The sequence below is a fragment of the Chiloscyllium plagiosum genome, unplaced genomic scaffold, assembly GCF_037043375.1.
Source record: "Chiloscyllium plagiosum isolate Xiang-an unplaced genomic scaffold, Cpla_swu_hap1 HiC_scaffold_36, whole genome shotgun sequence".
NCBI lineage: Eukaryota > Metazoa > Chordata > Chondrichthyes > Orectolobiformes > Hemiscylliidae > Chiloscyllium > Chiloscyllium plagiosum.
In genome coordinates, this window is record NW_028270174.1 from 6,213,467 (window position 1) to 6,232,218 (window position 18,752).

The 18,752-nt window shown below is 43.0% G+C and overlaps 1 protein-coding gene across 2 annotated transcripts in view; it reads left to right on the forward strand.

The window, feature by feature from the left end:
• Positions 1-18,752, forward strand: part of stpg2 (sperm-tail PG-rich repeat containing 2) — a 377,020-nt gene that overhangs the window by 216,196 nt on the left and 142,072 nt on the right. For both annotated transcript variants that reach the window (XM_087979916.1, XM_043674437.2), the window contains one exon: positions 12,215-12,368. In XM_087979916.1, coding sequence (XP_087836042.1) covers positions 12,215-12,368 — 154 coding nt within the window. The remainder of the gene's footprint in view (positions 1-12,214; positions 12,369-18,752) is intronic.

Below are 18,752 nucleotides of genomic sequence, written 5' to 3' on the forward strand. Positions count from 1 at the left end.
AAGTGAACTGTTAAACCCTGCATCAATGTAGGAAAAATGAGTGCAAGCAGATAATGATATTATTCAGCTTGGTTCAATAGTTGTGTTGCTTTAATACAAGCATTGAGGTGAGGGGGTCCTGACCATACCTCCCATTAGTAAGCAGTAGGCATGGAACTAGGTGATGGAGCTTTGCAGTGATGAATACACAAGATTAATTTCTTCATCTAATACAGAGGATTATTTGCATCAAGTGTGGGTCTGGCCAGTTCATATAGGATTGAAAGAGGATAATTCTTTTCTTTCAGGTGTCTCTGAAGTTCAACAGGTGGCATACTCAGCAATGTAAGAACATAAAACTGGAAGAAATGGGAATAGGAGTAGACCACTCAGCCCCTCTAAACGGCTTTACCATTCGATAGGATCATGGCTGATCTGACATTCCACCACAGTTGACTCTGTCTCTCTTTTTAACATTTTAAATTAACTTCTTATCACTTCTGATCTGCACAAACTGTCATTTGTTCTTCGCATATATTTCTGTCAGTTAAATTTAGATGCATGTTTTGTACTTTAGATATTTGTTTCATCTTATCAAACGTCAACTAATCTAAATGCAAATTCTTCAGTGAATATTTAAAGTTATTAAAGCCCATAATCAGCACTTTTTGTGCTGGAAGGTGTGTGCTTTTGTGTGGGACTCATATAAACAACTAGGAGCAAGATGTTGTGAGCTGAAAAAGAAATAACGTTATTTATTCTTGGTGAGTTTTGAGAAGATTTGTAGCTCAGGTTGAGGTTCTGGATATAGGTTTGCTCGCTGAGCTGGAAGGTTCATTTCCAGATGTTTTGTCACCTACTAGGTAACATCTTCAGTGGGCCTCAGGCAAAGCACTGCTGAAAATTCCTGCTTTCTATTTATATGTTTGGGTTTCTTTGGGTTCTAAAAAAAACCAAACATATAAATAGAAAGCAGGACTTACCTAGTAGGGTGAAGAAATGTCTGGAAATAAACCTTCCAGCTCAGCAAGCAAACATACCTCCAGTTATTTATTCTCTCAAGTAACTGCCAATTAAATGCAATACTCCAAGTACACATTTCTCTCTCTCTCTCTCTCATACTCACTCACACACACACACACACACACATATATTTATAAACAGATTAATACATTTTTACCAATTATAAAAATCTTAGTTGTCCATGTTTGTTTCAAATTCCCTGCATTCACAGTAGTTTGCTGCTACATAACTATCTTAGATTTTGATTTACAACTTTGGTTTCCCTTGTGACAGGCCTGCAGTTCCTGAGACGGTTTGACACTTTAAGTTTTAAGTGAGAGTATTGTCATGCGAGGGGTTTCTCTGCATACCGTGAAGCCTCTTGCAGTTGAAATTCTAGGAGCTTTGTTCTCAGGTGAACCTGAAGTTAGAAGATGTTTTGGGGAGGTGCCCTTCTATTTGTTGGCATTGCAAGGTACTGTTGATAATGATCTTGGCTTCCTGGTGACTTGTAGTTGATTTGTGGTCTGATTTTCTGACTGTTGGTACCAAGTACACAGTCTTTTCCAAATGAATGGGTTGTGGTTTTGTTTATTCCAAAATCCTGTGTTGTGATTTTACCACCTTGAGGGGATTGAGGCAGCTCGTACCTCAATTTGATAATAGCCTTGGTTTCAGGGAAAGACGTCAATATTTACATAAGACTGGAATGCTTGTTCTGTTCCTGCCCTATAACATGGTTTAAATCTACGAAATGAGTCAGATGGCCCTTGGGCCATCTTCTTGACCTCTCCGCCTCCATCCTACTCCGACCTATCACCCTCACCTTGACCTCTTTCCACCTATCACATTTCCAACGCCCCTCCTCCAAGTCCCTCCTCCCTACCTTTTATCTTCTCCTGCTGAACACTCTCTGCTCATTCCTGAAGAAGGGCCTGTGCCCGAAACGTCGAATCTCCTGTTCCCTGGATGCTGCCTGACCTGCTGTGCTGTTCCAGCAATAAAGTTTCAACTTTGATCTCCAGCATCTGCAGACCTCACTTTCTCCTGGCCCTTGGGTGACCATTGTTTCCATCCGTTTGTGTCCATTTAAAAATATAAAATTAGTTTGAAGTTCACATTAGGACATTCCTTTATTGGACATGACAACACATACATATAGAACATAGAGCATAGAACAATACAGCACAGGAACAGACCCTTCAGCCCAGCGTGCCTCTGTCAAACATAATTCTACTCTAAACTAATTCCATCTGCCAGCACATGGCCCATATTCCCTGCCTGTTCATCGACCTGTCTAAATGCCTCTTAAAATTTGCTAACATATTTGCTTCTACCACCTCCCCTGGCAGTGTGTTCTAGGTACCTATCATCCTTTGTATAAAAAACACTTTCTTCCCCCACCTCCTTTCAACATTCCCTCCCTCACCTTAAACCTACACCCACTAGTATTTGCATTTACCCTAGAGGAAAGATTCTGAGTATCCACCCTATCCATGCCTCTCATAATCTTATAGACTTCTATCAGGTCGCCCCTCAGCCTCTGATGCTCCGGCAAAAAACAATCCAAGTTTGTCCAACTTATCCTTATAGCTAATCCACTCCAATCCACCCTCATAAACCTATTTTGCACCCTCTCCAAAGCCTCCACATCCTTCCTATACTGTGGTGACCAGAACTGCATACAATACTCCAAAGTGGCCTGACCAAAGTCTTATAGAGTTGCAACATGACTCAATTATTTCAACATGACTTACCAATTTTTATACTCAATGCCTTACCTGATGAAGGTAAGCAAGCTGTATGCCTTCTTTACCACCTCATCCACTTGTGTTGCCACTTTCAAGGAGCTATGGCCTTGGACTCCAAGATCCCTCCGTATATCAATGCTCCTAAGGACCCAGCCATTTTCTGTATACTTTCCTCTTGCATTTGACCTCCCAAAGTGCATCACCTTACACTTGTTCACATTAAACTCCATCTGCTATTTCTTCGCCCAGCTTTCCACCTGATCTGCATCCTGCAATATTCTTTGACAGCCGTCTTCACTAGCCACAACTCCACCAATGTTTGTGTAATCTACAGATTTACTATTCAGACCACTGATATTTTCATTCATATCATTTGTGTTAATTGCAAAGCATAGAGGTCCCAGCACTAATCCTTGCGGAACACCAATGGTAATGGATCTCCAGTCAGAAAAACACCCATCTGTAACCACCCCTGTCTTCAATGGCCAAACCAATTTTGTATCCAACTTGCTAACCCTCTATGGATTCCATGTGATTTGATCTGGACTAGCCTACCAAGAGGGACCTTGTCAAATGCTTTGGTAAAGCCCTCGTAAATAACATTCACTGCTTTATTTTCATCAATTGTCTTCATCACTTCCACAAAAAACTCAATCAAGTTTGTGAGACAAGACCTCCCACACATAAAGCTAGGCTGATTATCCCTAATCAGCCCATGCTTCTCCAAATGCAGGTAAAGTCTCTTCCTAAAAATCTTCTTCAATAATCTCCCTGAATTAAAATTCCCAAGCTGTAAGGCTGTCCAGCCTATTATTTCCTGAATTATCCCTGTCCCCCTTCTTGAACAAAGGAACAACATTGAGTTTCTTCCCCAGTCTCGTGGGACCTCACTTGTGGCTAAAGAGGTCACAAAGGTTTCTGTCAAGCTCTCAGCAATCTCCTCCCTTGCCTCCGTCGGTATCCTGGGATCGATCCCAACAGGCCCTCCGTACTTACCTACATTACTGTTTTTCAAAACACCCAACATCTCCTTCTTCTAGGTATCGGCATACCTAACAGTATCAACAAACTCCTCTCTAAACTTACCTTCATTCATGTCTTTGTCCTTGGTAAATATTGACACAAAGTACTCATTAAGGACATCACCCACTTCCTCTGGCTCCAAGTATAAATTCCCTCTTTCATCCTTGAGTGGATCTATCCTTTCCCTCGCTACCTCTTGTCCCTAATATATATATAAAGTGCCTTGGGATTCTCCTTAATGCTTTTTGCCAAGAATATTTCATGGCCCCTTCTAGCCCTCCGAATATCTTTCTTAAGTTCTTTTCTGCTTCCTTTATACTCTTCTGATTTCAGTTTCCTAAACCTTACATATAATTCATTTTCCTTTTTAACTATAATTCCAACATCTCTCATCATCCAGGGTTCCTGAATCTTACCATCCTGATCTTTTATCCTTACAGTTACATGCTAGTTATGAACTCTGGTCAACTGGCCTCTAACAGACATGTCAGTTATGGGAAATAGCTTCAAACAGCTGCCCCAATCCAATTTTCCAAGTTCTCTAATATTGTAATTAGTCTTCTCCCAGTTTAACACTTTCACTGAGGACCATATCCTTTCTATAACTATCTTAAAACTGATGAAATTACAGTCAGTGTTCCCAAAATGCTCCCCTACTGAAATCTGATCATCTGGCCAGGCTCATTACCCAATACAAGGTCTAAAGGCACCCCCTCCCTAGTCAGAATACTTCCATTTTGTTTCATGAAACCCTTCTGAATGCACCTGACAAATTCTGCCTCTTCTAAGCCCTGGCATTAAGGTAGTCCCAGTGAGTATTAGGGAAATTAAAATCACCGACTACCACAACTGTGTTGTGTTTACATTGTTACAGAATCTGTGCCTCTAATACATGCTGGCTCTTTGGAGGCATATAATATAACCCCATCATAGGAATTGCACCTTTCTTATTCCTACGTTCTGCTCATCTTGCCTTGCTCCTTAATCAGTAAGTCAACTCCTCCACCCTGTTTGCATCCCTCTCTATCACGCCTGTATTATCTAAACTCTGGAACAAGGAGCTGCCAGTCCTGCCCATACGAAGATGGCTATATGTTCATTGCAGTATCTAAGCTGCTTGTTGAACTCCAGTGAATTGCCCAGTCTTTTGGGATGGTTTGAAGAAGTTGGAACAAAGGGCTTGACTCTTGATATGTTTGTGAGTTGTGATCAGACTTAACTGATACATCTATATGTCAGTTTGACTCTTTTCATGTCCCATAGCAGAAGGTGTGAGTTCAAATTTATTCCTGGACCTGAGCTCATAATCAGAGGCTGGAACTGCAGTGCATGTTAACTCATAAAATTAATAATACAAAAATATGTCAGGAAAACATTCCTGAAATTTAGGAGTTTGTGAAGAAATGCAGAACATCTGCTGAAGGCAAATATTCCATCTTAGCTAAATAGAGTTTTAAGCTGCAAAGTGATCTGTGATCTGAAACGGACTGTCTGAAAAGTATGATAGATGGAAACAGATTCAGTAGTAAGTTTCAAAATGGAATTGCACAGGATTGGAAGCAGCAGATCTTTCAGAGCCATGGGAAAAGGGCAGCGAGAGGGTGATTAATTGCACAGCATTTTGAAAGAGTCTGCACTAGCATGATGGGCCAAAAGGCCTCCTTTATACAGTGTGATCATACAATTCTATTGTATTTCATAAGTTAGATAAAATATATTTGAAGAAAAGTTAAAGACAACAAGATTTACATTTATATCACACCTTATTGTATCTCTTAGAGACCCCTCAATGAAATGAGGAACAAATTACTCTAGAGTGTGACGATTCCCGTGCAGGCAACATTTAAAATAAAAAGGAACAATTCAGGAGTGGAATTAGCTTATTTTGAGGAACAAAAGTGTCTGACAAATGAGTGCGATTTAGTGCTCAACCATCTGATAGCAAAGCCTAATCTATTCACAATGTCTAAGCTATTGTTACTTTATGGCTTCATGTCTAGCTCCAGCTTCCTCTTCAACTTGTCTGTGTTGTGACGATTTAAGTGCCTTCCCTTTCAGATCATGTCGCTGTTAACTTAACTCGAAATGAGGAGCTTTAATGAAGTGTGTGCACAGCAGCAGAGCTTATGGCAGCTCATTCTATGGGATACATTTTCCGAGAGCTGTTGACAAGCTGGAATTGAATAGAGGCGGGCGGAAGGACATCTGTATCGCTGCACACACTGGGGACGTGAGCATTAGGACAGGACAATCCTATTGAGGCTTTTTCCTGAGCAGCTCCTTTGTGTGTGAAGATAATAGCATTTACAAGGGAGGCACTTCAGTGTTCCCTGTGGGTATTCTGCCCCTCGACTGTTGCATATGGTTTACAACTGCCTTGTTAATCCTCATTCAGCTTGAAAGCATAATTGAACACTGTGCTGTGACTATCTTCCTGAATATGTTATTCACAGACCCATTCTGTTACACTGGTTTGTGTTAAAAAAAAACAATGTCCTACCCATTCAATTTAAACACATGAGATAAAGTGACTCGTATTCCTTTGATAAGAATTTTCCAACTGTATTGTTCCCCTAACCAGCCTCTTATCTTCCACACTCCATAACTGAGCTTAATGCCTGGTTAAACGATTAAACCTCTGCCATTGAAATTCCACCTGACACCAACTTCCATTCCACTATCACCTCCAACTCCATCCTCGCTCCTGGCCCGGCAGTGCCTCAATTCCGAAATTCCATTGTTCTTCTCTAACCCTTCCCTGGCTCCTCCTCTACCTATCTCTGGAATCTCCTTCATCCATTTAGACATCAGAAAGCTCATTTTAACCTTTGCTGAACTCTGTGCTCCACCAATTCTTGCGCACGCCCACTTTCAATCGCTAGACTGTAGGTGGCCTTCAGCTGCCTGGGCCCTAAATCTGGAATCTCCTTTTGAAGCCTCTCCATATCAGTCTCTGTTCGAGCTGTGCATGCCACATTGTGTGACATCTTCTGGGAGGACTGTGAAGAGATCGCTCCTCATTTCAGATTTAAATGGCTGGCACCCCTTCCTGAGACACTACTGGTGACATTTCTTGGCTTCCAGCTACAGCCTCCTGCCAGCCCCTTCTGAATTTTGTACAGTTTAATGTGATCACTTCTCAGTCTTCTAAATTCTGGAGTGGAGGCACTCAGCCTACCTCAAGGTTCATGTTCAGTAGAGTTTAGAAGGATGGGAGAGAACCTGATTGCAAGGTATCAAATTCCAACAAAGCTGGATAAACAGGATGCAGGGAGGATGTTTCCCTGGGATGGGGAGTCTGGAACCAGGGGACACAGTCTCAGGATACAGGGTAGGCCATTTGGACGAGATGAGAAAACATTTCTTCACTCAGAGGCTGGTCAACTTGTGGAATTCTTTACCATAGAAGGCTGTGGAGGCCAAGTCACTGAAAGAAGTCAAGAAAGATTTACAAGGATATTTCCAGGATTGGAGGGATTGAGCTATAGGGAGAGGCCGAATAGACTGGGGCTGTTTTCCCTGGAGCATCAGAGGCTGAGGAGTGACCGTATAGAGGTTTATAAAATTATGAGGGGCATGGATAGGATAAATAAATAAAGTCTTTTCCACAGGGAAGCTAGAGGGCATAGGTTTAAGGTGAGAGGGGGGAGATTTAAAAGGGATCCAAGGACCAACTTTTTCATGCAGAGGGTGATACGCGTATGGAATGAACTGCCAGAGGAAGTGTTGGAGGCTGGTACAGTTACAACATTTAAAAGGCATTTCGATGGGTGTATGGCCAAATATTGGCCAAATCCTGGTAAGTGGGACTAGATGAATTTAGGATATCTGGTCAGCATGGATGAGTTGGACCAAAGGGTTTGTTTCTGTGCTGTACATCTCTATGACTCTATAAAGAGATAGATACGTTTTTACATATTAAAGGCATCAGGGGATATGGGGAGAAAGTGGGACTATGGCATTGAGATATGACCTTATTGAATGGTGGAGAAAGCTCAAGGGGCCAAATGGCCTACTCCAAAATAACCTCATTTCTATATTTCCATCACTCTTCATGGGATTGAGTGCTTTGCCAGCATTTTATTATTTTCTTAATAATGCAGCAATCTGCTAACTGGTCCAAATGGATGGATTAACATTAACACAGAGAGGGCTCAGGTAAAGAGCCCAATGGTAATCCGCCAGCATTAGGGGCAAATTATTACTATGGTTTGTGAACCTTATTCTTGCCTCCTGTAGAGGTTTCAGGGCTGACCCTAATCTAACATAGCCAGTGATGTTGGCCATGTCAGATTAGCTGAGCCACGTCTAACGGGCTTCATGATGGACTTCCATGAGGCTGCAGCTTTGGCAAGGTACTGCTAGGGCAGTTGGGACTCACTGCTTCCTCCTGCAACCTCATAATAAACATTGGCTTCCCTGATCCAAACCCATTGCTTAACTGCTGTGGTGACTGAACATGACTTCTTAATTAGCTGGTAATTGTGGGGCAGGAGTGGGGGGGAGGGGGGGGTGGTGTAGCAGTGATGATGGTGAAAAAGGCAAATGGCATCAGAATGAACCATATTATCATCAATTCTTGTTTACACAACATCAGATTGCATGGGCAAATGAAATATTTTAAACTAATTTCTCCTTCTTAGTTACTAGAGTGGGGATGGAGAAACATAGAAACATATAAAAGGAAGCAAGAGTAGGCCGTTTGTCCCATCAAGCCTGCTCCAGCATTCAGCATGATCATGGCTTCTACCTTGAAATAAACAAGTTCTAACTACAAGTAAAAAGTGATGAACCTCAATATGTCAGTACTCGAATCAAAACTCTAACTCACCCCCTCCACACACAGACAGACAAAAAAAAAGCATTGGTGTTATGGGTGGAGGGAAAGATTGGGAAACAGTTCAATGGTCCCTGTCCTTGACTCCTGCTGTTCCTCGATCCTCCTTTTCCAGGTATTTTCACTAGTTTGCAAGAGGCAAAGGGTGACTAGTTCACATTTACAAAAGTCTCTGACTTATATAGGTTAAATGGCCAAAGCTTGCAGCAACCAATGAGGGAAATAAACTGGCTCTTTTCACGCTTGAGGTACTTTTTAAACTGTAGCTCCTTCCTTTTCAGAGGTCCAATGGCTTCTGAGTAATTATTCACAGGCACAACCTGGAAGCCAATCACATAGTTGTTGGCAGGCAGAAGATCTTTGTCATCAATAGCTGTTTACCATTCCCCAGACCAATCAGCTCCTTGTTGTCGGCTGAATCACGCTCTGTACCCACTCCCAGGCTCCACCTTGTCCAGTATCTAAGAAGGAGAAATAAGTTTAAAATATTTCATTTGCCCATGCAATCTGATGTTGTGCAAACAAGGGTTGATGATAATATGGTTCATTCTGATGCCATTTGCCTTTTTCACCATCATCACCGCTACCCCCTCCTCCCCCCACTCTTGCCCCACAATTACCAGCTAATTAAGAAGTCATGTTCAGTCACCACAGCAGTTAAGCAATGGGTTTGGATCAGGGAAGCCAATGTTTATTATGAGGTTGCAGGAGGAAGCAGTGAGTTCCAACTGCCCTAGCAGTACCTTGCCAAAGCTGCAGCCTCATGGAAGTCCATCATGCATCTGTCTGCCCCGTTACTAACCTCCCTCTGGAAGCAGCAGTATAAACAGAACATGCAATGAGTGTCAGGTAACTTGCTTTTAAAAGGGCAGTTATATTACAACAATCCTTTGCTTTTAAAACAGTTATTTTCCCATTTCAGTCCACAATCCAAGATACAGACAAATAAAAAGTTATGGCCTTTAGACAAATGGCTTGTGAAATACCGTGGCGTTTCTATGTCATGACCTTAAGAGATATTACTGATTCCTGGCAATGCTACAATTTCAATTTTCAATGAGAAGAACAAAAATATTCAGTGAACTGACTTGCTGCTGAATTGTAAAATGAATAAAATAACACATGTCACAGGTTTAGCTGATTAAGTATTGGGTAAAATTCTGAAGGATTTTATGCAGAGGAAGAGGTTTCCAAATATCTAACCTTATAAATGCAAATGAATATTAAAATTTTTATGAAGCACATTTCATTATATGGCCTGTTAAGCAGTCTATAAAATGTCTTACTAGCCTTGTAATTTATTCAGTGCTGATTTTGTTATCTCTAAAACGAATCCACAAGCATGGTCCCTCTGGTCTCACCTATACCACTGTTTACCTTTGTATCTTATCTTTCCTAAGTTTTTCCCTCTTCTCTAAATGTGGAGATTCTGATTATAGAATTGTTATGGTGCAGCAGAAGGCCATTTGGCCCATTGTGTCTGCTGTCCAACAAGCATTATGACTTCATAGAATCCCTACTTTGTGGAAACAGGCCATTCAGCCCATCGAGTCCACACTGATCCTTCAGACAGCAGCCATCCAGACCCCCCAGCCTACTACCCCACATTTCCCATGGCTAACCCACCTAGCCTGCACATCCCCAGACACTAAGGGCAATTTAGCATGGCCAATCCACATAATCTGCACATCTTTAGACTGTGGGAGCACACTGGAACACCCGGAGGAAACCCATGGAGGAGAATGTGCAAACTCCACACAGACAGGCGCCCGAGGCTGGAGTCGTGCTGTGAGGCAGCTGTGATAACCACTGAGCCACTGTGGTACCATTTGCCTGCTTATCCCCCATATCCTTGCACATTGTTTCTTTTCAGGTAATTATCTAAATCCCTCTTGAATGCTTCAATTGACTCTTGCTCCACTATACTTCCAGACCCAAACCATTCATTGTATTTTCTTACATCACATTAGCTATGTTTTTGAATTGCTTTAAACCTGTGTTCCCTGGTTCTCAATCCATCTCCATCCAGAGCCTGAAAAGTTTATCCACTTTTTCTTGTCCCCTCTCTCCTGGACCCTCCTGACTTTGAAAACTTCTATCTAATTTTTCTTAGCCACTTTCTCTCCAGGAGAACAGTTCCACCTGTTCAATCTATCCTGGCAACTGAGGTGTCTCATCACTGGAAACGACTTTGTAAATCTCTTCCACACTGTCTCCTGCGAAACATACTCATGCGGCTGAGTATGTTTCCCAGGTGAAGGGCTCTGGCCCGAAACATCGACTCTCCTGCTCCTCAGATGCTGCCTGATCTGCTGTCCTTTTCCAGCAACACACTCTCGACTCTGATCTCCAGCATCTGCAGTCCTCACTTTCTCCTATGTTTCCCAGGTGCCAGGGACACAGGGGTGTGTAGCAGGCTGACTGTGTAGCAATGAATCTGACCTACTGTAATAGACTATCCCAGGGTAAAATTCTACCTCAACTTTGGATGAAATAGCTAAAAGCAGATCACTTTCCTCCACTTCCCCTCATTACACACCCTTTTCATTTGATGTTATTGAAAAGGAAGATTGGGATTAGAATGATGGAAAGAGATTTGAAACCAAGGATCAGAATTCTAAAACAAAGTGTCAGTCAGTGGGCAACAAACGGAGACTTTGGTGTTGTGGTAATGTGATTGGACTAATACTCCAGAGACCCTGGCTAATGTTCTGAGGTCGTGGGTTCGAATCCCACCAAAGCAGATGGTGAGATTTGAATTCACTAAAAAATATCTGGAGTTGTCTAATGGTAACTGCTGCCAGATTGTTGTAAAAATCTGGACAAAAGAACTACAGATGCTGGAAATGTGGAACATAATCAGAAATTGCTGGAAAATCTCAGCAGGTTTGGCAGCATTTGATAAGAGAAATCAAAGCTAACGTATCGGGTCCAGTGACCCTTCCTCAGAATGTTCTGAAGAAGAATCACCAGACTGGAAACGTTAATTCTGATTTCTCTCCACAGATACTGCCAGACCTACTGAGATTTTCCACCAATTTCTGTTTTTATTGTAAAACTCTGTCTAGCTCAGTAATGTCCTTTAGGAGATGAATAGTGTCTGTTGTTATGCAGCTTACGTGTGACTGCAGACCCACAGCAATGGGATTCCTGTCTTGGCAACTAGGAATGGGCAAAATGTTGGCCGAGCCAGTGATGCCCACATATTGTGAACTAATAAAAGAAGGATGATGAGTGAGGTTTGGGGTCAAATTAAAATACCAGTATTGATATTGTCAAGAATTGTAAAATCAAAGTGGGTAGCTGGAGTTAAGATACAGGCTACTCTTGTTCTAAATGAACTTTGGAACAGGCTTGAGAGTTGATGTTTCAGGCCTTCCTGATGAAGGGTTTATGCCCGAAACGTTGACTCTCCTGCTCCTCGGATGCTGCCTGCCCTGCTGTGCTTTTCAAGAGCCACACTTTTCGACCCTGACTCACCAGCATCTGCAAGCCTCACTTTCTCTCAGCAGGCTTGAGGGGGCCAAATGTTGCCTTTCCTATGTTACTTCAGAACATTGTCACTTCCACAAAGTTTCGTTTTTGTTGCATAACCATAGCTAAGTTGATGTTTCTATTACAGGATCACCCGGCACCAGGTTCCTATGAAGTGCACAGGTCCTACGAGAGGACGCAAGGCAGAGGATACAACACCACAAGTGAATTTGCATGCAAATCTTTCCTGACTACTGTACCACGGAGTGTTAAGATAGCTCGGCAGAGTGCAGATGAACCTGGTATGTTTGAGGGCTGGTTCTGAACAGCGTGAGTCATTATTTTACACTTCAACCTGTACATATACTGCAGTCAGTCCATCTCTAATATGCAGCATCTTCACTCATGATGAAGTGAGGATCAGTATTCCTAACTCTTCCCATACCTCTTGCCAGTAACACTTCAGTAACAGTGCTGACTTAGTCTATTAAGTTTTCACTTCATACAATTAGTACAGAGTAACCTCGATTATCTGAATATCAATGATCTGAATATCGTATTATCCGAAGGAGATCTCAACATCCGAAGGAGAAATTAGATTAGATTACCTTACAGTGTGGAAACAGGCCCTTCGGCCCAACAAGTCCACACCGACCCGCCGAAGCGCAACCCACCCATACCCCTACATTTACCCCTTACCTAACACTACGGGCAATTTAGCATGGCCAATTCACCTGTTTCAACCCTGATCGCGTCTTTTGTTTACAGGTAAAATGTTTAAAAACGACCTCGGCTCACTGAAATACTGCTGAAAACAGTCCTGGACAGTCCAGGCACCGTCCCCAAATGACTGATCTCCTGCCCTCTCTCTCTCTCTCCCGCCACACTTTCTCTGGGAACTTGTTAAAACATTATGTGTGTGGCTGCATGTGTGCGCGTGCATGTACATGTGTGTGTGTGTTTGCGTGCTATTTGGAGACTTACCCCACAAAGGCAGCAGCAGTCTTAGGGTTGGTGTAGAGTCCGGCTGCCCCGGGCAGGGATGTAGACGGGGTTCGGATGGTGGGTGGGGATGGATGGGGGTGTGGGGTTGGGCGGGGTGGGGGCCGGACAGGGGGAACGGTGTGGACAGGGTTGGGAGCAGGCAGGGGCAGGGTTGGAGTGGACAGGGTTTGGGGTTTGCAGGAGGGCGGGGTGGAATGGACGAGGTTGGGTGGCGGTGTCTCACGTACAGCGTGCTTTTGCCAAGTCTCCTGAATGGGGAGCAGACTTCACAGAAAACTCCAAGCCCCAAAGGAAATCAATTAATCGAATAATCAATTATCTGAATGAAATAGTGCCCGCCCATCTCGTTTGGATAATCGAGGTTCCTCCGTAAGTAGAATCTAAAGTGTACATTCTTCCTGACGGTGAGTCCACTGTCACTGCCATTATAGATTAGAATCCCGACAGTGTGGAAACAAGCTCTCTGCCCAACAAGTCCATACCAACTCTCCGAAGAGTAACCCACCCAGACCCATTCCCCTCCCCTACTACTCTACATTTACCCCTGACTAATGCATCTAACCTACACATCCCTGAACACTCTGAGCAACTCAGCATGGCCAATTCACCTAACCTTTAGATTGTGGGAGGAAACCGGAGCACCTGGAGGAAACCCACGCAGACACGGGGAGAATGTGGAAACTCCACATAATTGGCACAGTGGTTAGCACTGCTGCCTCACAGCACCAAGGACCTGGGTTCGATTCCAGCTTCAGGTGACTGTCTGTGTGGAGTTTGCACGTTCTCCCTGTGTCTGCATGGGTTTTCTCCAGGTGACACAGTTTCCTCCCACAGTCCAAGGATGTGCAGTTCAGGGTGGATTGGCCAGGCTAAATTGTCCGTAGAATCCAGGGATGTGCAGATCAGATGGGTCAGCCATGGGAAAAGCAGGGATGGGGTGGGAAGCTCTTTGGAGAGTTGGAGTGGATTCAAATGGCCTGCTTCTACACTATATGAACACAGTTTCATGTCACCATTGCTTCTTTTACTGGTCTATGTCCTCTGGCTTTTGACCCTTCCAGGAATGGGAATAATTTCCTGGAATGGGATAATCTCCAGGGATGGGAGTAATTTTTGGGAATTTAAGTAATTACTCAAAAGCACGAAATAGTCATCTTGTGTACGTGTGGAAGGGACTCTTTGTTTGTTTTCGAGGCTCCTAAAAAAATTGTTTGGTTCATTGTTGGTGCAAAGGTTTTTTTTAGTTCTCTTTGGGGTTGCAGATCTTCTCTTTTGCCCTTAAAATGGATAAGTTCAGGTCCAGTGTCCACCCGACAACTTCACGGAAGCTGGGCCTGCCTGGTAGGTAAAAACTGAATACTGATGGGGCCATTATTGTCGATATTGAATTTGTGTAACATTTCCCATTCAGCTGGATTAATCAGAATGTGTCTTTTCAGACACGACATCCATTTTAGGAAACCGTGTTTGTGTCAGGGTTCAGTGATAATGTTAATGCAAAGCAACACAAATAGTAAAACCATTGGACGCATTGCAAACACTTAGCTGCTTCACAGCATGTGGTTGTTTAAAGAAATCACATTAACTGGCCTGTCTAATGAGAGTTTGTAACCGCATCTACACCGAACTGAGAAAAGGGGAAAAGGAAAGCTTCTTTAGCCCTGCACTTCGTAATTTATAAAAATCTGTATTATGTGTCATTAACTGTTTCCCTGGTTAATTTAATAGAGTTCTAACTTTGAATCCATTCAACAGTCCGTGCATAAATTTGTTCAAAACTGTGCTTATTTCCAAAATTGAAGTACTTGCAAGTATGCAATGGGGGAGGGGGGGGGTGTCAAATGGAATTTTGGCAAGGAGGGAAGCATTGCTGCAACTGCACATAGTATTAGTGAGACCACATCTGGAGTATTGTTCATAAGTTCATTAGATATAGGGTCAGAATTAAGCCATTCGACCCATCGAGTCTGCTCTGGCATTTGACCATAGCTGACATACTCCTCACCCCCATTTTCCTGCCTTCTCCCCATGATCCTTCAACCCATTACCAATTAAAAATCTGTCTAACTCCTCCTTAAATATACTCATTGTCCCTGCATCCACCGCACTTTGGGGTAGCAAATTTCATAGATTCACAACCCTTTGGGAGAAAACATTTCTCCTCAACTCTGTGTTAAATTTGCTACCCCTTATCCTGAGACTATGCCCTCAAAATTTGTGCACAATTTTGGTCCCCTTATTTGAGGAGGTATGCAGTTGCATTGGAGGCAGTTCAGAGGAGGTTCATTGGATTGATTCCAGAGATGAGGAATTTGTCTTACAAAGAGAGATTGAACACTTCAGGCTCATACTCTCTGGAGTTTAAAAGAATGAGAGGCGATCTCATAGAGCTGTATAAGATGCTGAAGGGGATTGACAAAGTAGACATGGAGAGGATGTTTCCTCATATGAGGCAATTTAGAATGAGAGTCAAGAGTGTGGTGCTGGAAAAGCACAGCAGGTCAGGCAGCATCTGAGCTGCAGGAGAATTGACATTTGGAATTCTGATTATTATTATAAAAATATTATTTAGAATTAAAAATATTCTTTGAGTGGGAGCCTAGTGCAGAACTGACAATAGGCAGATCACAAGAAAATGAGGAACCTTGAATCAGAATGTCCAGTTCAGCACTTGTCTCTAAAATACTCCTCCTCTCTAATGAGACAACAGCCCTATGGTCCACAAGGACTACGGTGATTCTGTCTTTACTTTGTATTAGGAGCTATTTAGTTAATGCACAGTGCACCCTGAACATAAAGCAACAACCTTTGTCTCAAACCAGTACTTGACCAAAATGACCTAAGTTCTCCCTAGGAATGGGCTTTTAGATTTTACTCCATTACACACACTATCTCGATACAAAATGTCAAAATGCTCACATCAGTAGATCAAGGCTGAGGACATTTTAGGTTTGTAATTCTTCTAGCAACTTCGATATCACATATTCGTACAGTGCACTTTAGATTATGACAATGACTTTTATTTGATTCAGTCCAGACTTTTGGTTTTGAATTTCTGCCAGTCCTACAACACAGAAGAAAATAAATGTTTTTGTTTCCTGTCCACACTCTCTCATGCAGTTATCTTCAGCTAGAGGTTTGCTGGATCAAAATCCTGGAGCTCCCTCCCTAACAGCATTGTGGGTTTACTTACACCACACGGACTGCAGTGGTTCAAGATGGCAGCTCCCTCCCACCTTCTCAAGGGCAATAAGGGTTGGGTGACAAATGCTGGCCCGGCCAATGATGCCCATGTCCCATGAAAGAATGAAAAATAAAAGAATATTTTAACTTCTTTAGGAAGAACAAAGGGTAAGCCATGCAACGGGTTATAAGGTAAACTCGGGCAGAACAGATATTGCTGGAGGGGCTAGGGAGACATGAGTGTTGCCATGGGAATAGCATCTTGTTCACTCATGTCTTTTCCTGACCTGGCCTACATGTGACTCCAGACCCACAGTGACGTGGTTGAGGTCAAAACATTGAATGTTTTCAGGAACGAGTTAGGCATAGTTCTTAGGATAAAGAGATCAAAGGGAATGGGGAGCAAGTGGGAACATGGAACTGAGTTGGATGATCAGCCATGATCATATCGAATAGTGGAGCATGCTTGAAGGGCCGAATAGCCGACTCCAGCTCCTATTTTCTACGTTTCTGTGTTTCTATTGGGGTGCCCTAGCAAGCTAAATTTCAGGCAGTATTGATGTAATGGTACCATATTCTACCAATTCCTTGTCTTAAATCATATTTTGTTTAGAAGGAATGTATTAACAGGGAGTAAGCCGTTCAGCCTGTCAAACCAGTACCACCCGGCTATTAGATCAGGGCTGATCATCTATATCAACTCAAATTCTCTTTGTTCCAGTTATAAACACTGGATGTCACATTTCTGGTAAGTGTCATCAATTGATAAACCAAAATCAACTTTGTACTTTGGGAAAATGAATTTAACTTAAGGCAGGGGTCTAGAGAGGGACATAAAGTTTACTAAGGTCACTGCCTCGCATTGGGTTGATAGGAATCGAATTGTTTCCTGATGTCTTTGTACCACTCACTTGTGACTCTTTGACACCATCCCCATCCATTTGTGAGTGGGGTAGTCAAATCTCATATTAATTTTCATTTACTGAACCTGTCTGTCCAGAAATCCTGTCTGGTTGTACGTGGATTTGGATGCATTGGCTCTATCTCAACTGCCATTTGACTGCAACTTAGCAATGTTTGGAAGAACGAATGGTGATCTCCTGGCGGTCTTGACAGAGTGGATGCTGGGAGGATCTTTCCCCTGGCTAGAAAGTCGAGATTTTTTTTTGCTTCAAACATATACTTTATTCATAAAGGTGTCTTTATATATATATAGTCATAAATTAAGTTTGGTTCTGTCCAGTAGCCTATCAAGAAAATAAACCAACATTGAATTTGACTCTATCCAGACAAATCAAAGACATCTCTTACATGAACCAGACTATATTTACATACATTTGAGGCATCAGAAGGAGCCGATAGCTGAACAGACCCTCATTTACCTTCAGCAGGAAGACCTCAGACAGCGGTCTTTCCCCACTACGCCTTGGCAGCAGCTGCCCCAAGCTTTAATCCCTCCCTCAGCACTTAGTCCTGGACCTTGGAATGTGCCACGCTGCAACACTCAGTCAGGGTGAACGCTTTGCTCTGGAACACCAACAAATTTCAGGAAGACCACAGAGCGTCTCTCACCGAGTTGATGCACTTCCAGGTGCAGTCGATTTTTGTCTCGGTATGCATCCTGTGGAACAGACCGTATAGCGCAGAGTCCCACGTCATGGAGCTGCTTGGGACGAACCTCGACACAAACCACTGCATTTCTCTCCAGACTTACTTTGCAAGGACACATTTCAGCAGGAGATGTGTGACATTCTTTACCCCCCCACAGCCACTTCAAGGACAACGTATGGTGGTGCAGGCTGACTGGGCGTATGTGAAGGATCTCACAGGCAGTGCCCTTCTCACCTCCAGCCGAACAATATTTTGGTGCATGGGGGGAAGATCTGGTGATGAGGCATTCTGCCAATTGACTTTAACTGTATGCTCAGGGAACTATGCTACGGGGTGATGGGGAGTGGGGAGGTCATAGTCACTGGATAAAAGGTTGGCTGTTTAGGACTGAGATGAAGAAATCATTTCTCACTCAGAGGATTGTGAATCATTGTGGCTGCCTATCCCAGAGAGCTGTGAATGTGCAGTCATTGAACATAGTGCAGACAGCTATCAATAGACTTTAGAGCATCAATGGGAACTGCAAGTTATGGGTATTGACTAGGGAAGTGAAGTTGAGATAGAGGACCAGACATGATCTTATTGGACAGTGGAATGGGCTCAAGATGCTGTACAGCTCCTGCCTGCTTCTAGATCTTGTCTTCTGAACAGGAATGATCATTCCAATACAATTTCTTTGTTTTGCTCAGAGGTGGGACATCATTTAAAAGTATCACTTTGTTTTTGCAAATCTGATGAAGTCTGGAACTGTAAGTGACCACAGATGCAACAAGGACTTGGGCATTGATGAAGGGTCGGGGGAGGGGGGTGGGGGTGTGGGATTCTGTTTGGAAATAAATGGTTCATTGGAATTATTTCTTTTAGGCTAAACCTCCACGTTTACTATT